Raw genomic sequence first — 23,113 nt, 5'->3', positions numbered from 1 at the left:
CCACAACATGATTTGCCAACTCCAATATGAAACACTTTGACCAATAAAGGAAAGCATACCAAATGCCTTCTTCACTATCCTATCTATCTGAAACTCCACTTTCAAGAAACAATGAATCTGCACTCCAAGGTCTCTTTGTTCAGCAACACTCCCCAGGACCTTACCATCTTACCTTTATGTGTATAAGTCCTGGTCTGATTTGCCTTCCCAAAATGCAGCACCTTACATTTGTCTAAATTAAACTCCATCTGCCACTCCTCGGCCCATTGGCGCATCTGAAAACCTTGTCCACTGCACCTCCAATTTTGGTGTCATCTGCAAACATACTAACTGTACCTCCTGTTTTCACATCCAAATCATTTCTCTAAATGATGAAAAGCAGTGGGCCCAGCATCGATCCTTGTGACACACCATTGGTTACAGGCCTCCAGTCTGAAAAACAACCCTCCACCACCACCCTCTGTCTTCTACCTTTGAACACATTCTGTATCCAAATGGCTAGTTCTCCCTGTATTCCATGATCTAACCTTGCTAAACAGTCTACCATGAGGAACCTTACCAAATGCCTTACTGAAGTCCATATAGATCATGTCCTCACTCTGCCCTCATCAATCCTATTCGTTATACCTTCAAAAAGCTCAACCAAGTTAGTGAGACATGATTTCCCACGCACAAAGTCACATTGACTATCCCGAATCAGTCCTTGCCTTTCCAAATACATATAAATCCTGTCCCTCAGGATTCCCTGGCTTTACCTTACCACATTTCTTAAATAGTGGCACCACGTTAGGCAATTTCCAGTCTTCCAGCACCTCAACTGTGACTAACAATGATCCAAATATCTCAGCAAGGGGCCCAGTAATCACTTCCCTAGCTTCCCTCAGCATTTTAGGGTGCCCCTGATCAGGTGCTGGAGATCTATCCACCTTTATGAGTTTTAAGACATCCAGCACCTCCTCTTCTGTAATATGGACATGTTTCAAGATGTCACCATCTATTTCCCTACATTCTGTATCTTCCACGTGCTGATCCAAACTAGAGACCCAGACAGACACCCAGCGACTATACAAGGACTGAATGACATCACAGATTCAAAAAAGAGACAGTGCAAGATCGCAGGCGATGACATATCCCTCCCGGATCATCTCAACGCCTTCTATGCTCGCTTTGAGCAGAATTTTGGTGGAGAGGTAACACCTATTCCGACAAGTCCTGACGAACCTATCCCAACAGTCACTGCATCAGCGGTCAAATCAGTTTGTGAATCCAAGGAAAGCGATGGGACCAGACGGAGTACCAGACTGTGCACTCATGGCATGCGCAGATCAACTGACAGAGGTCTTCACGGACAACTTCAACCTCTCCCTGCAGCAGGCCACTGTCCCTGCCTGTTTCAAGAGGCCAACATCATCCCTGTGCCTAAGGAGGCTCATGCAGCATGTCTCAATGACTACCACCCAGTGGCCCTAACTTCGGTGGTTATGAAGTGCTTTGAAAGGCTGGTCATGGCATTAATCAACTCCAGCCTCCCCACTACTCTTAACCCACTCCAATTTGGCTATTGGACCCACAGATCCATGTCAGATGCCATATCACTCGCCCTTCACCCCTCCCGAGAACATCTTGACACCAAGAACACCTAATTAAGAATCCTACTCATTGACTACATTTCAGCCTTCAACACTATTATCCCCTTGAGACTGATTACTAAAGTTAGTGATCTTGGACTAAGCTCCACTCTCTGCAACTGGATCCTCAGATTCCTGACCCACAGGCAACAATCAGTGAAGATTGGGGACAATGTTTCATTCTCACTAACACTCAACACTGGAGCCTCCGAGGGGTGTGTACTCAGGCCCCTACTGTAGTCACTGCATACCCATGACTGCGTCGCCAACTACCAGACTAATGTCATTTACACATTCGCTGATGACACCACCATAGCCGGTCAAATCTCAGACAGGAGGTGGCAGATCTGGGAAAATGGTGCAATGAGGACAACCTAACTCTCAAATGCCAGCAAAACCAAAGAACTCATTATTGACCTTCAGCAGAATGTTGCTCATGGCCCCCCCGACACATTAACAACACAGAGGTGGAACGAGTGGAGAGTGTCAAGCCCCTGGGAGTGGTCACCAACAACAAGCTTTCTTGGACTCTTCATGTGGATGCACTGGTTACAAAGGCCCAACAACATCTCTTCTTCCTCAGGCAGCTGAGGGAATTTGGCATGACGGCGAATACCCTTGTCAACCTTTATAGGTGCACCATCGAGAGCATTCTGTCTGGATGTATCATTACCTGGTATGGCAACTGTACCATTCAAGATCGGAGATGGTTACAGAGAGTGGTGAACTCGGCCTGGACAATCACAAAGGCCAACCTCCCATCTACAGGATACATCTACTAGGCCCACTGTCAAGGAAAGGCCACCAGCATTCTCAAAGCTCCATCCCACCCTGGCAATGTTTTTCTACAACCTCTACTATCAGGGAGAAGGTACAGAAGCCTGAACATATGCACCAGATGGTTCCGAAACAGTTTCTACCCTACTGTTGTTAGAATACTGAATGGACTCAAAAAATCTTAACATTTGCCTGTACCTGTGTTTTTGTTTTTGCCGCTGTTTACCTATTATTTACTATCTATGCCATTTAACTCTGTGATCTGCCTGTATTGCTCGCAAGACAAAACTTTCCACTGTGCCTTGGTACACATGACAATAAATTCAATTCAGACATGAGTGAATTCAAGCCTAGTTGTACCAATCTTCCCTCATAAGACAGGCCTGGCATCCCAGCATCAGCCTAGAGAACCTCTGCTACACTCACTAAATATATTGCCATAGTTAAGGAGTCCAAACTACATGTAATACTCCAGGTGTGGTCTCAGCAAGGCCTTGTGTAAATGCAGTAAGATATCCTGACTTCTGAACTCTAATCCTTTTGCAATTAAAGCCAACATACCATTTAACACACATTGTGATCACTCATTGGGACATCAGGGCACTACAGGGTCAGTCTGAATTCCCCAATAATGCCAGGCAACAAGGAGGGGCCCATTGATGCAGCTGTTTGTTCCATTTCAAACACAGGTATGTTGACAAGCACTTACCTTGCTTCATGTTTGCAAGTTGGGCTGTCACATCATTCCTCAAATCTTTAATTTCATTGGATATCTGTTTAACTGGAAAGGAGACCATAATTATCAATGTCAACGCTCCAATCTTGACAAGGAAAAGAATCATCTCCCTGCCTGTGTGACTAGAGCTAATATTGCTGGATGTTTTTAAAGGTAGCTTTCAGGCTGTTATCACAGAGCAGACAATTCAGTCTCCACCCTGTTCAGCAATGACTAATCTAAATGTTTACCTTCCATCTACCTGCTATTGCTCCATATCCCTTAACAGTCATGTTGAATAAAAATTAATCAGCCTCACATTTGTGCTCTCACTTGAGGGTTGGTTTGGGAGTGATTCCAGAAGAAGTGCTTTCCAAAGACAGCCGTGAACAACTTGGCTCTAGTTTTAAGATTATGTCCCATTGTTCGGCACTGTTTGTACCAGAGGAAATAGTTTCATTCTATTGGCCCAGTCAACTCTTTTCATCATCTTAAGCTCCTCAATTTGGTATCTGTTTCATTTGTTCATGGGAGATGAGTATTACTGGCTGGACCAGCATGTTTTGCTGGTCCCCACTTGCCCTTGAAAAGGTGGCAGTGAGCTGCCTGCTTAACTGTTACAGTCTATGTGCTGCAGTCAAATCCATAGTGCCCTTAAGGAGGATTTTCACCCAGTGACAGTGAAGACGATATATTTTCAAATCAAGATGGTGAGTGGCTTTGAGGGGAAACTGCATATCAAGGAGCTCCCATCTATTTGCTGCCCTTGTCCTTCTAGATGCAAGTAGTTTTGGGCTTGGAAGGTGCTGTCTGAAGATCTTTCTGCAGTGTATCTTGTAGATAGTATACACTGCTGTTGTTGTGTTTCGGTGGTGGAGGGAGTGATAAACAATTGGGCTGCTTTGTCGGTATGGCGTCAATCTTCTTAAATGTTACTGGAGTTGCACCCATCCAGGCAAGAGGGAAATATTCCATCACATTTCTTGCTTGCACCTTGTAGATGATGTCCAGAATGTGGTGCTGGAAAAGTACAGCAGGTCAGGCAGCATCTGAGGAGTAGGAGAATTGATGTTTCGGGGATAAGCCCTCCTACGACTCGGATGCTGCCTGACCTGCTGCGCTTTTCCAGCACCACATTCTTGACTCTGATCTCTAGCATTTGCAGTCATCACTTTCTCCTTGTAGGTGACAGAAAGGCTTTCAGTAGTCAGGAAATTAGTTGCTATCTGCAGATTCCTAGTGTCTGACCTGCTCTTGTAGCCACTTATTCATATGACGAGTCCAGTTCAGTTTCTGATCAATGGTAAAACTCAGGATGTTAATAATGCATGATACAGTGATGGATATGCCATTGAATGTCAAGTGGTGATGGTTAGATCCTCCCATGTTGGAGGTAATCATTGCCTGCCATGGTTACAGCACTAATATTATTGCAATTTTTCACCTCTAGCCTGGATAGTGTCCAGACCTTGTTGCATTTGAAAATGGACTGGTTCTGTATCTGATGAGTTGAAAATGGTGCTGAACACTGTGCAATCAGCAAATATCCCCACTTCTGACTTTATGATGGAGAGAAGGCCATTGATGAATCAGCTGAAGACAGTTGGACCTAAGACACTATTTTGAGGAGCTCCTGCAGGGATGCCCTGCAGCTGAGATGACTGACTTTGAACAACCACAGCCAAATGTCGATGTGTCAGGTATGACCCAAACCAGCAGAGAATTTACCTCCTGAAACTCATTTATTCCAGCTTTGACCTGGCTCCTTGATACCACACTTGGTCAAATGCTTTGATGTCAAGGGCTATCACTCTCCCTTCACCTTTGGAATTTAGTTTGAACCAAGGCCGTAATGAGGTCAGTCGAACCCAAACTGAGCGTGAATAAACTAGTTATCGCTGAGCAGGTGCTGCTGATAGCACTACTGATCTTCAATATTGAAGGAAATACAAGCCCAGGTTATACAACGTATACAGTTTAACAAATTCTTGTTATTTCATCCTCAGGATTTCAGCATGAGTTTGTTGAAACTTAGTCTATGAAGACATGTGGAATAGTTGCATAAACTCTCCTCTGAAACTTCTGAAACTTTTCCTCTTCAATATAAACAATCTCACACTCTTCACCCTCACCCCAGATTTCTAGTTCTTCATTTGTGTAGCTGGATTTTCTGTCTCAATAACTGACAGAAAGAGATTTGGTACAATCAAAGGAAGCTTCCAGAATTATGAAGTTGATCAAATAAGTTTTCACTGTGGGCATTAGACTAACCGATCTTGTTAAAAATACACTAAGAGATTTTAAAAATTATTTTGGTTGAGACACTCTCTTTATGGAGAAAGTGAGGTCTGCAGATGCTGGAGATCAGAGATGGAAATGTGTTGCTGGAAAAGCGCAGCAGGTCAGGCAGCATCTAGGGAACAGGAGAATCGACATTTCGGGCATTAGCCCTTCTTCAGGAATGAGGAAAGTTGGTCCAGCAGGCTAAGATAAAAGATAGGGAGGAGGGACTTGGGGGAGGGGCGTCGGAAATGTGATAGGTGGAAAGAGGTCAAGGTGAGGGTGATAGGTCAGACTAGGGTGGGGGCGGAGAGGTCGGGAAGAAGATTGCAGGTTAGGAAGGCGGTGCTGAATTTGATGGATTTGACTGAGACAGGCTGGGGGGAGGGGAAATGAGGAAACTGGTGAAATCCGAGTTCATCCCTTGTGGTTGGAGGGTTCCTAGCCGGAAGATGAGGCGTTCTTCCTCCAACCGTCGTGTTGTTGTGGTCTGACGATGGAGGAGTCCAAAGACCTGCATATCCTTGGTGGAGTGGGAGGGGGAATTGAAATGTTGAGCTACAGGGTGGTTGGGTTGGTTGGTCCGGGTGTCCCAGAGGTGTTCCCTGAAACGCTCCGCAAGCAGGCGGCCCGTCTCCCCAATATAGAGGAGGCCACATCGGGTGCAAAGGATGCAATAGATGATATGTGTGGAGGTACAGGTGAATCTGTGGCGGATATGGAAGTTTCCTTTGGGGCCTTGGAGGGAGGTGAGGGGGGAGGTGTGGGCGCAAGTCTTGTACCTCCTGCGGTTGCAGGGGAAGGTGCCGGGAGTGGAGGTTGGGTTGGTGGGGGGTGTGGATCTGACGAGGGAGTCACGGAGGGAGTAGTCTTTACGGAATGCTGATAGGGGAGGGGAGGGAAATATATCCTTGGTGGTGGGGTCTGTTTGGAGGTGGCGGAAATGGCGGCGGATGATGCGCTGTACATGGAGGTTAGTGGGGTGGTAGGTGAGGACCAGTGGGGTTCTGTCCTGGTGGCGGTTGGAGGGGCGGGATTCAAGGGCGGAGGATCGGGAAGTGGAAGAGATGCGGTGGAGGGCATCGTCAACCACGTCGGGGGGGAAATTGCGGTCCTTGAAGAAGGAGGCCATCTGGGATGTGCGTTTTTGGAACTGGTCCTCCTGGGAGCAGATGCGGCGGAGTCGAAGGAATTGGGAGAATGGGATGGCGTTTTTACAGGGGGCAGGATGGGAGGAGGTGTAGTCCAGGTAGCTGTGGGAGTCGGTTGGTTTGTAGTAGATGTCCGTGTTGATTTGGTCGCCTGAGATAGAAATAGAAAGGTCGAGGAAGGGGAGGGAGGAATCTGAGACTGTCCAGGTGAATTTGAGGTCGGGGTGGAAGGTGTTGGTGAAGTGGATGAACTGTTCAACCTCCTCATGGGAGCACGAGGCGGCGCCGATACAGTCATCGATGTAGCGAAGGAAAAGGTGGGGGGTGGGGCCAGTGTAGTTGCGGAAGATGGATTGTTCCACATATCCTACGAAGAGGCAGGCATAGCTGGGGCCCATGCGGGTGCCCATGGCTACTCCTTTTGTTTGGAGGAAGTGGGAGGATTGGAAAGAGAAGATCCGCCACAGATTCACCTGCACCTCCACACACATCATCTATTGCATCCTTTGCACCCGATGTGGCCTCCTCTATATTGGGGAGACAGGCCGCCTACTTGCGGAGCGTTTCAGAGAACACCTCTGGGACACCCGGACCAACCAACCCAACCACCCTGTAGCTCAACATTTCAACTCCCCCTCCCACTCCACCAAGGATATGCAGGTCTTTGGACTCCTCCATCGTCAGACCACAACAAAACGACGGTTGGAGGAAGAATGCCTCATCTTCCGCCTAGGAACCCTCCAACCACAAGGAATGAACTCGGATTTCACCAGTTTCCTCATTTCCCCTCCCCCCAGCCTGTCTCAGTCAAATCCATCAAATTCAGCACCGCCTTCCTAACCTGCAATCTTCTTCCCGACCTCTCCGCCCCCACCCCAGTCTGACCTATCACCCTCACCTTGACCTCTTTCCACCTATCACATTTCCGACGCCCCTCCCCCAAGTCCCTCCTCCCTATCTTTTATCTTAGCCTGCTGGACCAACTTTCCTCATTCCTGAAGAAGGGCTAATGCCCGAAACGTCGATTCTCCTGTTCCCTAGATGCTGCCTGACCTGCTGCGCTTTTCCAGCAACACATTTCCATCACACTCTCTTTATGGAGTCATAGAGCTGTACAACACAGAAACAGAACCTTCGGTCCAACTCTTCCATGCTGACCAGATATCCTAAATTAATCTCGTCACATTTGCCCTTCCTATTCATATACCCATCCAGATGCCTTTAAAATGTTGTAATTGTACCAGCCTCCACCACTTCCTCTGGCAGCTCATTCCATGCATGCACCATCGTTTGTGTGAAAAAATTGCCCGATAGGTCCCTTTTACAATTCTCCCCTCTCACCCTAAACCTATGCCCTCTCGTTCTGGACTACCTCAATCCAGGGAAAATAACATTGTCTATTTAGCCTATCCATAATCCTCATGATTTTATAAACCTCTATAAGGTCACCCCTCAGCCTCTGACGTTCCAGGGAAAACACCTCTCAGCCTATTCAGCCTCTCCCTATAGCTCAAACCTTCCAACCCTGGCAACATTCTTGTAAATCTTTTCTGAACTCTGTCAAGTTTCATAACATCCTTCCGGTATGAAGGAGACCAGAATTACACGCAATATTCCAAAAGTGGCCTAACCAATGTCCTGTCCAGCTGAAATGTGACCTCCCAAATTTGATTTAGTGACTGAATACATGATTGCTAAATTTGACGATGACATCAAAGATAAATGGGGAAATAAGCTGTGAAGAGGACAGAAAGAATCTACTAAGAGATTAGAAGCTAAGTGAGTGGGCAAACATTTACCAGATAGAACATCTTTCAGTTCATTCATGGAGTCATATGTAGGCAAGGCTGAGTAAGGATTGCAGATTTCCTTCCTTAAAGTCTGTTAGTGAACGAAATGCATTTTTATGACAATCAATGGTGGTTATATGTACCTACTAGAGTTTAGAAGAATAAGAAACGATCTTGTTGAAACATGCAGGATTCTGAGATGACTGGATAGGATGAATGCTGAAAGGATACTTTTCTCTTGTGGGACTAGGGGGCACTATATAAAAACAAAATGTCTTCTGCAGTTCTCCCTTTGAGAACTGTGAATCTTTTGAATTCTCTTCCTTAGAGAGCGGAGGAGGCAGTGCCATTGAGTATTTTTAAAGCAGAGGAAGATTGATCCTCAACCATCAAGAGAGTCAAAGGTTATAAGGGTGAGTGGTAAAGTGAAGTTGTGGCCACGATCTAATTGAATGATGGAGCAGACTCAAGGGGCCGTATGGCCTTCTCCTGTTTTTAATTGGAATATTCATAAAAGAATAAAGACAATCATATATCTGTCCACCAAAAAAGCTTGGATGACATAGCTGTTGAATATTAACATGGACCCAGGTTGCCTTACTGGCAACAATGTGCTAGATGATCACACCCAATGACAATGGTGAGAGCAGTCGTACCCACTGTGGGCATTTTGTTCATTTCCAAAACCGATGGGGGTGCAAATAATGTCAGAGTTTATAAATAATTATTTGAGGTGTCTGCTTAATTACAAGAAAAAACAGACTTGGAGGAAGCTTATGTACATTCCTACCTGGATACAAGTCCACGTCATTGACATTGCCATGGGGATGACCATTCAGAGTTGAATGGTTCACAGAAAGCAATTGTGGTATTGGATTCCAGTTTTTTCTACAATATCCCTGAAACCTATAGATACAAATGCAGAAGTCTGACAGAGAAAGGGAAGAAATAGAGGCAGCTTTTCCTGTACCTAAAGCAGTGCTCAGGCTATGGCTGGGAGCTCAGGCTTAGATTGAAGCCTGAGGATTTAAAGGAGGCTCAAAGATTTCCCAAGCCTTAGCTAACAAAGGAATTTTCACTGTAACACTCACAATGGAAGTCAAATCCAGGATTAACATTTACCTGGCTCGGAAAGGAAGAAAGAAACAAGACATGAGGTGTGTAAAATAGCTTTGGTTTGGTGCTGGGAGAGTGAAATGTTTATTTAAGGGACAGAGTGAAGTATAATTGTACGGAAGATCTTCGGTCCTGCTAAAAGCCAACTAAAGAATGTTCTATAGAATATAAGATGACTGACAAATGATTGACATTGCTTTTTGGTTTATTTGTTACTATAAATGTGAAATCCTGATCCTTTCACTCAGTCACTGGGAATTCAGAAATCTTGTAAACAAATCTGTTGGTCTCTATGGAGATCATAACAGCTTGCATTAATGTTGTTTCCTGACATAAAATGAAAGGTATACTAATGACAACTTTTGTTTAGTCATAGAGATCTATAACACATTTGGAACATTGTATCATATTGTAGAAGGATTGAGAAAATTGTGTCTAGAATTTTTAATCTCTCTCTCCACAGCCTCATATCATACCACTAACTCTCACAGTGACTCCCCCAACCTCGGGCTGTGCAAATCAATCCCCGGTCAATTCCTTCTCGACAGTTTTGCGATACTCTATCTAGGTTTGCTCGCCTTTGCAGATGTCACACATGTTCAGAAACTTACATTTCAGAAGTCCAACGACAAATATTATGATCAGCAGAACAAAGAGTCCCAGGAGAATGTAGGCAATAATTTTCGAGAAATTGCCTTGTGGTGCTCCTGCTGTCCCTTTGGCAAGTCCTGAAAGGAGACGCAGAAATGAGAAAACACATTGTGACTTTTTTGCTGAAAAGGAACAGATTGCCTTTTGTAAATATTTGAAGCATTCACTCTTACAGGGGGATTTTGGGGAATGAGTAATAGGAAATGGGTTTTGAATATGGATTTTACAACTGCTTCACAACAGCCTTCCAGCACTACCTTTGTATCCTATTACTAAGCCAGTTTCTGATCCATCTCACCAACCTTCCCTCAATTATATGAGATATAATTTTCTCTATCAGTCTCCCTTGTTGGATCTTGTCAACAACTTTGTTAAAAATCCATATTAATTACATCAACGGAACTTCTCTCATCTGCACACTTCATTGTATTTTCAAAAAATTCTAACAAATTTGTTAGGCATGATCTCCTTCTGATAAAGCCATGCTGGCCATTCCTAATTAACACACGCTTTTCCAAGTGGGTATTAATTTGCTCCTTTTCTCCAACAGTTTTCCTTCTACTAATGTGAGACTTACCAGTCTGTAATGTTCTGGTTCATCTCTACTATCCGTCTTAAGAAGTGGAACCACATGAGCCATTCTTTGGTCGTCTGGCAGTTCCTCTGTGGCCAGTGAGGAATTAAAATATGCAATTCTCTAACAGAAGGTAGTGGCAGATAGGTTCTTACATTTATTCAAGACACAATTGTTGGTGCTGCAGAACAGGTAGGAGAGAACATTGTGAGGAGGGCATAAAGGGGAGAACATTGTGTGGAGGGTATAAAGGAGAGAACATTGTGAGGTGGGCATAAGGGGAGAACATTGTGTGGAGGGTATAAAGGGGAGAACATTGTGTGGAGGGTATAAAGGAGAGAACATCGTGAGGAGGGCATAAAGGGGTGAACATTGTGAGGAGGGTATACAGGGGAGAACATTGTGAGGAGGGTATAAAGGGGAGAACATTGTGTGGAGGGTATAAAGGGGAGAACATTGTGTGGAGGGTATAAAGGAGAGAACATTGTGAGGAGGGCATAAAGGGGTGAACATTGTGAGGAGGGTATACAGGGGAGAACATTGTGAGGAGGGTATAAAGGGGAGAACATTGTGAGGAGGGTATAAAGGAGAGAACATTGTGAGGAGGGCATAAAGGAGAGAACATTGTGAGGAGGGAATAAAGGGGAGAACATCGTGAGGAGGGTATAAAGGGGAGAACATTGTGAGGAGGGCATAAAGGGGAGAACATTGTGAGGAGGGTATAAAGGGGGAGAATATTGTGGGGAGGGCATAAAGGAGAGAACATTGTGAGGAGAGTATAAAGGGGGAGAATATTGTGAGGTGGGCATAAAGGGGAGAACATTGTGAGGAGGGTATAAAGGGGGAGAATATTGTGTGGAGGGTATAAAGGGGAGAACATTGTGTGGAGGGTATAAAGGGGAGAACATTGTGAGGAGGGTATAAAGGAGAGAACATTGTGAGGAGGGTATAAAGGAGAGAACATTGTGAGGAGGGCATAAAGGGGTGAACATTGTGAGGAGGGTATACAGGGGAGAACATTGTGAGGAGGGTATAAAGGGGAGAACATTGTGAGGAGGGTATAAAGGGGAGAACATTGTGAGGAGGGTATAAAGGAGAGAACATTGTGAGGAGGGTATACAGGGGAGAACATTGTGAGGAGGGTATAAAGGGGAGAACATTGTGAGGAGGGTATAAAGGGGAGAGCATTGTGAGGAGGGTATAAAGGAGAGAACATTGTGAGGAGGGTATAAAGGAGAGAACATTGTGAGGAGGGAATAAAGGAGAGAACATTGTGAGGAGGGTATAAAGGGGGGAACATTGTGAGGAGGGAATAAAGGGGAGAACATCGTGAGGAGGGTATAAAGGAGAGAACATTGTGAGGAGGGCATAAAGGAGAGAACACTGTGAGGAGGGAATAAAGGGGAGAACATTGTGAGGAGGGTATAAAGGGGGGAGCATTGTGAGGTGGGCATAAAGGGGAGAACATTGTGAGGAGGGTATAAAGGAGAGAACATTGTGAGGAGGGTATAAAGGAGAGAACATTGTGAGGAGGGAATAAAGGGGAGAACATTGTGAGGAGGGTATAAAGGGGGGAGCATTGTGAGGTGGGCATAAAGGGGAGAACATTGTGAGGAGGGTATAAAGGAGAGAACATTGTGAGGAGGGAATAAAGGGGAGAACATCGTGAGGAGGGTATAAAGGGGAGAACATTGTGAGGAGGGCATAAAGGGGAGAACATTGTGAGGAGGGTATAAAGGGGGAGAATATTGTGGGGAGGGCATAAAGGAGAGAACATTGTGAGGAGGGTATAAAGGGGAGAACATTGTGAGGAGGGTATAAAGGGGGAGAATATTGTGGGGAGGGTATAAAGGGGAGAACATTGTGAGGAGGGTATAAAGGGGAGAAAATTGTGTGGAGGGTATAAAGGGGAGAACATGGTGACGAGGGTATAAAGGGGAGAACATTGTGAGGAGGGTATAAAGGAGAGAACATTGTGAGGAGGGTATAAAGGAGAGAACATTGTGAGGAGGGCATAAAGGGGAGAACATTGTGAGGAGAGTATAAAGGAGAGAACATTGTGAGGAGGGCATAAAGGGGAGAACATTGTGAGGAGGGTATAAAGGGGAGAGCATTGTGAGGAGGGTATAAAGGAGAGAACATTGTGAGGAGGGCATAAAGGAGAGAACACTGTGAGGAGAGTATAAAGGAGAGAACATTGTGAGGAGGGTATAAAGGGGAGAACATCGTGAGGAGGGTATAAAGGGGAGAACATTGTGAGGAGGGTATAAAGGGGAGAGCATTGTGAGGAGGGTATAAAGGAGAGAACATTGTGAGGAGGGTATAAAGGAGAGAACATTGTGTGGAGGGTATAAAGGGGAGAATATTGTGTGGAGGGTATAAAGGAGAGAACATTGTGTGGAGGGTATAAAGGGGGGAACATTGTGAGGAGGGCATAAAGGAGAGAACATTGCGAGGAGGGCATAAAGGAGAGAACATTGTGAGGAGGGCATAAAGGAGAGAACACTGTGAGGAGGGTATAAAGGGGAGAACATTGTGAGGAGAGTATAAAGGAGAGAACATTGTGAGGAGGGTATAAAGGAGAGAACATTGTGAGGAGGGTATAAAGGAGAGAACATTGTGTGGAGGGCATAAAGGAGAGAACATTGTGAGGAGGGCATAAAGGAGAGAACATTGTGAGGAGGGCATAAAGGAGAGAACATTGTGAGGAGGGCATAAAGGGGAGAACATTGTGAGGAGGGCATAAAGGAGAGAACATTGTGAGGAGGGCATAAAGGAGAGAACATTGTGAGGAGGGTATAAAGGAGAGAACATTGTGAGGAGGGTATAAAGGAGAGAACATTGTGTGGAGGGCATAAAGGAGAGAACATTGTGAGGAGGGTATAAAGGGGAGAACATTGTGAGGAGGGTATAAAGGAGAGAACATTGTGAGGAGGGTATAAAGGGGAGAACATTGTGAGGAGGGCATAAAGGAGAGAACATTGTGAGGAGGGTATAAAGGAGAGAACATTGTGTGGAGGGCATAAAGGAGAGAACATTGTGAGGAGGGTATAAAGGGGAGAACATTGTGAGGAGGGTATAAAGGAGAGAACATTGTGAGGAGGGTATAAAGGGGAGAACATTGTGTGGAGGGTATAAAGGGGAGAATATTGTGTGGAGGGTATAAAGGGGAGAACATTGTGTGGAGGGCATAAAGGAGAGAACATTGTGAGGAGGGCATAAAGGAGAGAACACTGTGAGGAGAGTATAAAGGAGAGAACATTGTGAGGAGGGTATAAAGGGGAGAACATTGTGTGGAGGGCATAAAGGGGAGAACATTGTGAGGAGGGCATAAGGGGAGAACATTGTGTGGAGGGTATAAAGGGGGGAACATTGTGAGGAGGGCATAAAGGAGAGAACATTGTGAGGAGGGTATAAAGGGGAGAACATTGTGAGGAGGGTATAAAGGGGGGAACATTGTGAGGAGGGCATAAAGGAGAGAACATTGCGAGGAGGGCATAAAGGAGAGAACATTGTGAGGAGGGCATAAAGGAGAGAACATTGTGAGGAGGGCATAAAGGAGAGAACACTGTGAGGAGAGTATAAAGGAGAGAACATTGTGAGGAGGGTATAAAGGGGAGAACATTGTGAGGAGGGCATAAAGGAGAGAACATTGTGAGGAGGGCATAAAGGAGAGAACACTGTGAGGAGAGTATAAAGGAGAGAACATTGTGAGGAGGGTATAAAGGGGAGAACATTGTGAGGGGGGTATAAAGGAGAGAACATTGTGAGGAGGGCATAAAGGAGAGAATATTGTGAGGAGGGTATAAAGGGGAGAACATTGTGAGGAGGGTATAAAGGAGAGAACATTGTGAGGAGGGTATAAAGGGGAGAACATTATGAGGAGGGTATAAAGGAGAGAACATTGTGAGGAGGGTATAAAGGAGAGAACATTGTGAGGTGGGCATAAAGGGGAGAACATTGTGAGGAGGGCATAAAGGAGAGAACATTGTGAGGGGGGTATAAAGGGGGAGAATATTGTGAGGAGGGCATAAAGGAGAGAACATTGTGAGGAGGGTATAAAGGAGAGAACATTGTGAGGAGGGTATAAAGGGGAGAACATTGTGAGGAGGGTATAAAGGAGAGAACATTGTGAGGAGGGTATAAAGGAGAGAACATTGTGAGGTGGGCATAAAGGGGAGAACATTGTGAGGAGGGTATAAAGGGGGAGAATATTGTGGGGAGGGTATAAAGGAGAGACCATTGTGAGGAGGGTATAAAGGGGAGAACTTTGTGAGGAGGGTATAAAGGGGAGAACATTGTGAGGAGGGTATAAAGGAGAGAACATCGTGAGGAGGGTATAAAGGGGAGAACACTGTGAGGAGGGTATAAAGGAGAGAACATTGTGAGGAGGGTATAAAGGGGAGAACATTGTGAGTAGGGTATAAAGGGGAGAACATTGTGAGGAGGGTATAAAGGAGAGAACATTGTGAGGAGGGTATAAAGGGGAGAACATTGTGTGGAGGGTATAAAGGATAGAACATTGTGAGGTGGGCATAAAGGAGAGAACATTGTGAGGAGGGTATAAAGGAGAGAACATTGTGAGGAGGGTATAAAGGGGAGAACATTGTGAGGAGGGTATAAAGGGGAGAACATTGTGAGGAGGGTATAAAGGGGAGAACATTGTGAGGAGGGTATAAAGGGGGAGAATATTGTGAGGAGGGCATAAGGGGGAGAACATTGTGAGGAGGGTATAAAGGGGAGAACATTGTGAGGAGGGTATAAAGGGGGAGAATATTGTGAGGAGGGCATAAGGGGGAGAATATTGTGAGTAGGGCATAAAGGAGAGAACATTGTGAGGAGGGTATAAAGGAGAGAACATTGTGAGGAGGGTATAAAGGGGAGAACATTGTGAGGAGGGTATAAAGGGGGAGAATATTGTGAGTAGGGCATAAAGGAGAGAACATTGTGAGGAGGGTATAAAGGAGAGAACATTGTGAGGAGGGCATAAAGGGGAGAACATTGTGAGGAGGGCATAAAGGGGAGAACATTGTGAGGAGGGTATAAAGGGGAGAACATTGTGAGGTGGGTATAAAGGAGAGAACATTGTGAGGAGGGTATAAAGGAGAGAACATTGTGAGGTGGGCATAAAGGGGAGAACATTGTGAGGAGGGTATAAAGGGGAGAACATTGTGAGGAGGGCATAAAGGGGAGAACATTGTGAGTAGGGCATAAAGGAGAGAACATTGTGAGGAGGGTATAAACGAGAGAACATTGTGAGGTGGGCATAAAGGGGAGAACATTGTGAGGAGGGTATAAAGGGGAGAACATTGTGAGGAGGGCATAAAGGAGAGAACATTGTGAGGAGGGCATAAAGGGGAGAACATTGTGAGTAGGGCATAAAGGAGAGAACATTGTGAGGAGGCTATAAAGGGGAGAACATTGTGAGGAGGGCATAAAGGAGAGAACATTGTGAGGAGGGTATAAAGGAGAGAACATTGTCAGGTGGGCATAAAGGGGAGAACATTGTGAGGTGGGTATAAAGGGGAGAACATTGTGAGGAGGGTATAAAGGGGAGAACATTGTGAGGAGGGTATAAAGGGGAGAACATTGTGAGGAGGGTATAAAGGGGAGAACATTGTGAGGAGGGTATAAAGGAGAGAACATTGTGAGGAGGGTATAAAGGGGAGAACATTGTGAGGAGGGCATAAAGGGGAGAACATTGTGAGGAGGGTATAAAGGGGAGAACATTGTGAGGAGGGTATAAAGGAGAGAACATTGTGAGGAGGGTATAAAGGGGAGAACATTGTGAGGAGGGTATAAAGGGGAGAACATTGTGAGGAGGGTATAAAGGGGAGAACATTGTGAGGAGGGTATAAAGGAGAGAACATTGTGAGGAGGGTATAAAGGGGAGAACATTGTGAGGAGGGTATAAAGGGGAGAACATTGTGAGGAGGGCATAAAGGGGAGAACATTGTGAGGAGGGTATAAAGGAGAGAACATTGTGAGGAGGGTATAAAGGAGAGAACATTGTGAGGAGGGTATAAAGGGGAGAACAATGTGAGGAGGGCATAAAGGGGAGAACATTGTGAGGAGGGTATAAAGGAGAGAACATTGTGAGGAGGGTATAAAGGGGAGAACATTGTGAGGAGGGTATAAAGGGGAGAACATTGTGAGGAGGGTATACAGGGGAGAACATTATGAGGAGGGTATAAAGGAGAGAACATTGTGAGGAGGGTATAAAGGAGAGAACATTGTGAGGAGGGTATAAAGGGGAGAACATTGTGAGGAGGGTATAAAGGAGAGAACATTGTGAGGAGGGTATAAAGGAGAGAACATTGTGAGGTGGGCATAAAGGGGAGAACATTGTGAGGAGGGTATAAAGGGGGAGAATATTGTGGGGAGGGTATAAAGGAGAGACCATTGTGAGGAGGGTATAAAGGGGAGAACTTTGTGAGGAGGGTATAAAGGGGAGAACATTGTGAGGAGGGTATAAAGGAGAGAACATCGTGAGGAGGGTATAAAGGGGAGAACACTGTGAGGAGGGTATAAAGGAGAGAACATTGTGAGGAGGGTATAAAGGGGAGAACATTGTGAGTAGGGTATAAAGGGGAGAACATTGTGAGGAGGGTATAAAGGAGAGAACATTGTGAGGAGGGTATAAAGGGGAGAACATTGTGTGGAGGGTATAAAGGATAGAACATTGTGAGGTGGGCATAAAGGAGAGAACATTGTGAGGAGGGTATAAAGGAGAGAACATTGTGAGGAGGGTATAAAGGGGAGAACATTGTGAGGAGGGTATAAAGGGGAGAACATTGTGAGGAGGGTATAAAGGGGAGAACATTGTGAGGAGGGTATAAAGGGGGAGAATATTGTGAGGAGGGCATAAGGGGGAGAACATTGTGAGGAGGGTATAAAGGGGAGAACATTGTGAGGAGGGTATAAAGGGGGAGAATATTGTGAGGAGGGCATAAGGGGGAGAATATTGTGAGTAGGGCATAAAGGAGAGAACATTGTGAGGAGGGTATAAAGGAGAGAACATTGTGAGGAGGGTATAAAGGGGAGAACATTGTGAGGAGGGTATAAAGGGGGAGAATATTGTGAGTAGGGCATAAAGGAGAGAACATTGTGAGGAGGGTATAAAGGAGAGAACATTGTGAGGAGGGCATAAAGGGGAGAACATTGTGAGGAGGGCATAAAGGGGAGAACATTGTGAGGAGGGTATAAAGGGGAGAACATTGTGAGGTGGGTATAAAGGAGAGAACATTGTGAGGAGGGTATAAAGGAGAGAACATTGTGAGGTGGGCATAAAGGGGAGAACATTGTGAGGAGGGTATAAAGGGGAGAACATTGTGAGGAGGGCATAAAGGGGAGAACATTGTGAGTAGGGCATAAAGGAGAGAACATTGTGAGGAGGGTATAAACGAGAGAACATTGTGAGGTGGGCATAAAGGGGAGAACATTGTGAGGAGGGTATAAAGGGGAGAACATTGTGAGGAGGGCATAAAGGAGAGAACATTGTGAGGAGGGCATAAAGGGGAGAACATTGTGAGTAGGGCATAAAGGAGAGAACATTGTGAGGAGGCTATAAAGGGGAGAACATTGTGAGGAGGGCATAAAGGAGAGAACATTGTGAGGAGGGTATAAAGGAGAGAACATTGTCAGGTGGGCATAAAGGGGAGAACATTGTGAGGTGGGTATAAAGGGGAGAACATTGTGAGGAGGGTATAAAGGGGAGAACATTGTGAGGAGGGTATAAAGGGGAGAACATTGTGAGGAGGGTATAAAGGGGAGAACATTGTGAGGAGGGTATAAAGGAGAGAACATTGTGAGGAGGGTATAAAGGGGAGAACATTGTGAGGAGGGCATAAAGGGGAGAACATTGTGAGGAGGGTATAAAGGGGAGAACATTGTGAGGAGGGTATAAAGGAGAGAACATTGTGAGGAGGGTATAAAGGGGAGAACATTGTGAGGAGGGTATAAAGGGGAGAACATTGTGAGGAGGGTATAAAGGGGAGAACATTGTGAGGAGGGTATAAAGGAGAGAACATTGTGAGGAGGGTATAAAGGGGAGAACATTGTGAGGAGGGTATAAAGGGGAGAACATTGTGAGGAGGGCATAAAGGGGAGAACATTGTGAGGAGGGTATAAAGGAGAGAACATTGTGAGGAGGGTATAAAGGAGAGAACATTGTGAGGAGGGTATAAAGGGGAGAACAATGTGAGGAGGGCATAAAGGGGAGAACATTGTGAGGAGGGCATAAAGGAGAGAACATTGTGAGGAGGGTATAAAGGAGAGAACATTGTGAGGAGGGTATAAAGGAGAGAACATTGTGAGGAGGGTATAAAGGAGAGAACATTGTGAGGTGGGCATAAAGGAGAGAACATTGTGAGGAGGGTATAAAGGAGAGAACATTGTGAGGTGGGCATAAAGGGGAGAACATTGTGAGGAGGGTATAAAGGGGAGAACATTGTGAGGAGGGTATAAAGGGGAGAACATTGTGAGGAGGGTATAAAGGGGAGAACATTGTGAGGAGGGCATAAAGGAGAGAACATTGTGAGGAGGGTATAAAGGAGAGAACATTGTGAGGTGGGCATAAAGGGGAGAACATTGTGAGGAGGGCATAAAGGGGAGAACATTGTGAGGAGGGCATAAAGGGGAGAACATTGTGAGGGGGGTATAAAGGAGAGAACATTGTGAGGAGGGTATAAAGGGGAGAACATTGTGAGGAGGGTATAAAGGAGAGAACATTGTGAGGAGGGTATAAAGGAGAGAACATTGTGAGGTGGGCATAAAGGAGAGAACATTGTGAGGAGGGTATACAGGGGAGAACATTGTGAGGAGGGTATACAGGGGAGAACATTGTGAGGAGGGTATAAAGGGGAGAACATTGTGAGGAGGGTATAAAGGGGAGAACATTGTGAGGAGGGCATAAAGGGGAGAACATTGTGAGGAGGGTATAAAGGGGAGAACATTGTGAGGAGGGCATAAAGGGGAGAACATTGTGAGGAGGGTATAAAGGGGAGAACATTGTGAGGAGGGTATAAAGGGGAGAACATTGTGAGGAGGGTATAAAGGGGGAGAACATTGTGAGGAGGGTATAAAGGAGAGAACATTGTGAGGAGGGTAGAAAGGGGGGAACATTGTGAGGAGGGCATAAAGGAGAGAACATTGTGAGGAGGGTATAAAGGGGAGAAAATTGTGAGGAGGGTATAAAGGGGGGAACATTGTGAGGAGGGGATAAAGGAGAGAATATTGTGAGGAGGGTATAAAGGGGGGAACATTGTGAGGAGGGCATAAAGGAGAGAACATTGTGAGGAGGGTATAAAGGGGAGAACATTGTGAGGAGGGTATAAAGGGGAGAACATTGTGAGGATGGCATAAAGGGGAGAACATTGTGAGGAGGGCATAAAGGAGAGAACATTGTGAGGAGGGTATAAAGGGGAGAACATTGTGAGGAGGGCATAAAGGGGAGAACATTGTGAGGAGGGTATAAAGGGGAGAACATTGTGAGGTGGGCATAAAGGGGAGAACATTGTGAGGAGGGTATAAAGGGGAGAACATTGTGAGGAGGGCATAAAGGGGAGAACATTGTGAGGTGGGCATAAAGGAGAGAACACTGTGAGGAGGGTATAAAGGAGAGAACATTGTGAGGAGGGTATAAAGGGGAGAACATTGTGAGGAGGGCATAAAGGGGAGAACATTGTGAGGAGGGTATAAAGGGGAGAACATTGTGAGGGGGGTATAAAGGAGAGAACATTGTGAGGAGGGCATAAAGGAGAGAACATTGTGAGGAGGGTATAAAGGGGAGAACATTGTGAGGAGGGCATAAAGGGGAGAACATTGTGAGGAGGGTATAAAGGGGAGAACATTGTGAGGAGGGCATAAAGGGGAGAACATTGTGAGGTGGGCATAAAGGAGAGAACACTGTGAGGAGGGTATAAAGGAGAGAACATTGTGAGGAGGGTATAAAGGGGAGAACATTGTGAGGAGGGCATAAAGGAGAGAATATTGTGAGGAGGGTATAAAGGAGAGAACATTGTGAGGAGGGTATAAAGGGGTGAATATTGTGAGGAGGGTATAAAGGGGAGAACATTGTGAGGAGGGTATAAAGGGAGACAAATAGGTGGGCCACAAATATTGACAAGTGGAGTATGCTGTGGGAAACTGTAAGGCTGCAGATTGAGTCCGGAAGAATAGAAAGGTAGAATATAATTTATTGCTGTTGTACGTGAATCGCAGGAAGTCAGTATGTGCAGGCAGCATGTGGTTGGTAACACCAATGCAATGTTTGCCTTTAACACAAGGGGGAATGGGGTCTGACAGGAGGATGGTCTTGCTGCAGCTGCACAGCATGCAGCCATGCCTAAAATACTGTGTGCAGTTTTGGTATCTTTACTTTAGTAGGGATGCGGATGCACTTTCATTAAATGGTTGAAGAAGATTCACTTGGCAAAAGTGAGGACTGCAGATGCTGGAAATCAGAGTCTAGATTAGAGTGGCACTGGAAAAGCACAGCAGGTCAGGCAGCATCCAAGCAGCAGGAAAATCGATGAAGGGCTTTTGCCCGAAACGTTGATTTTCCAGCTCCTCGGATGCTGCCTGACATCCTGTGCTTTTCCAGCACCACTCTAATCTAGAAGATTCACTCGATTGATTCCTGGGATGATGGGTTCATCTTATGAAGACAGGTTGAGCAGGTTAGGCCTATTCTGATTGGAGCTCAGAAGAATGCAAGGTGATTTCATTGAAACATGTATGATTTGCACAAAGTGAAGATGATTCCCCTCTTGGCAGAATCTGGGAAGGTTGAGCACAGTTTAAAAAGAAGGGGTTCTCCATTTAAGACAGAGACAAGGAGGATTGTCTTTCTCTCAGAGGGTTATAAGTATGTGGAATTCTCTTCCAAGTTCTCTTTCAGCTTCTCAATTTTTGCTCTACTCCTGAATTCACATGTTGTCAATTTGGCTGTCTGATGTGCAGCGTTTAGAACATAAAATTCCATCTGTATTTGATTAGCCTGTCCTGCTTTTTTTTATCCACTTCACTGCCATTTCAGAGACTCTGCTTGTAATTCCACTGCCTCCTCCCAGTTCAGCATCAGCTACTAATTTAACCAGCTGAGCACATGCACAATCTCCGAGTCACAGCAAGCCTACAAGAAAGGAGCTCCTTCAGTAAGCACCAGCTGCTTTCACCCACTTAATCACCTCCTGTTTCACTCTTCCAGTTCATTGCTAGCCACAGAGCTTTGCTTTAACTGATGGCCTCCCCTTGGTTGGAGGGAGTAGAGGGATTAAAAGATGTGAAGGTTGGGCTGAGATAGAGCCAAATATTATTAGAGCACATGCAGAAAGCAATACTCTATTTTTGAATGATATCACCAAGGAGACAGCATGAGGATGACTGGACGCCTAGAACAAGTAGATTGTCTAATGAGTAACAGTTGGACAGTCTGAGATTCTTTTCACTGGAGTTTTGAAGGACAAGGGGTGACTTGATTGAAATATATAAGATCCTGAATGGTCTTAACAAGGTGGACATAGAACGATTGTTTCCTCGTGTGGGTCAGTCCAGAACTTGGGGCACTGTTTTAAAGTGAACAGTCACCCTTTTCTCTCAGAGAGTTGTATGACCTTGGAGCCAATGGAAGTGGGGTCATTGAATATTTTTAAGGGAGAGTTAGTTATTCTTGTGAGGCAGGGGAATGAAGGGATATCAGGGGTTAGATAAGAATGTGGAATTGGAACCACAATCAGTTTCACTGCCTGTAAGGGTGGTCGAGGCAGAAAGCCTCATACCATATCAATAGTATTTAGCTGTGCACTTGCAAGGCCAGGGCATTAAAGCGGAAATGGGCCAAATGCTGAAAATTGGGATGAGGTGGTTGTTTTTGACTGGCACAGACTCAATGGGCTGAAAAGTCTTTTTCTGTGCTGTAGGTTCAATGACAGTAATGTCCTGATTAAATGGCAGAGCAGATTTGAGGGGCTGAATGGTCCATTCTTGCTCCTATTCTGTATGCTTATTTGCGATATGTAAAATAGTAAGAGATTTCACCAACTCACTCAGACACCCACACACAGACCCATACCCATACTAATACAGCCACACCAACACATACCCACACCCCACCCACACACACACCAACACACTTCTATTCGTCAGCATAATTCACACACATACATTAACTCCAACAGACACACACACCAAAACCATCTAAACCAATACACACACACAAACACACATACACCCACATCAACACACACTCACTCACACCAACACTCATCAACTCATATCCACACTCACACACACCAACACCACCCATCTGTATTCACACTAAATCACTCACCCACACTCACACCAACACACATCCTATGCACAAGCACACCTACCCAAACCAACACATGCCCACTCACACCCACCAACACTCACACTAGCACACACCTACC

At 45.4% G+C, this 23,113-nt stretch overlaps 1 protein-coding gene across 2 annotated transcripts in view; it reads right to left on the bottom strand.

Annotated features, from left to right (window-relative positions):
* Window positions 1-23,113, bottom strand: part of LOC122552351 (C-type lectin domain family 10 member A-like) — a 102,156-nt gene that overhangs the window by 50,250 nt on the left and 28,793 nt on the right. For both annotated transcript variants that reach the window (XM_087983143.1, XM_087983142.1), the window contains 2 exons: window positions 10,069-10,185; window positions 3,115-3,186 (listed from right to left, as the gene is read on the bottom strand). In XM_087983143.1, the coding sequence (XP_087839269.1) occupies window positions 3,115-3,186; window positions 10,069-10,185 (189 nt within the window). The remainder of the gene's footprint in view (window positions 1-3,114; window positions 3,187-10,068; window positions 10,186-23,113) is intronic.

This window comes from Chiloscyllium plagiosum, unplaced genomic scaffold (assembly GCF_037043375.1).
Source record: "Chiloscyllium plagiosum isolate Xiang-an unplaced genomic scaffold, Cpla_swu_hap1 HiC_scaffold_45, whole genome shotgun sequence".
NCBI lineage: Eukaryota > Metazoa > Chordata > Chondrichthyes > Orectolobiformes > Hemiscylliidae > Chiloscyllium > Chiloscyllium plagiosum.
This window is presented reverse-complemented; position numbering and strand designations above follow the sequence as displayed.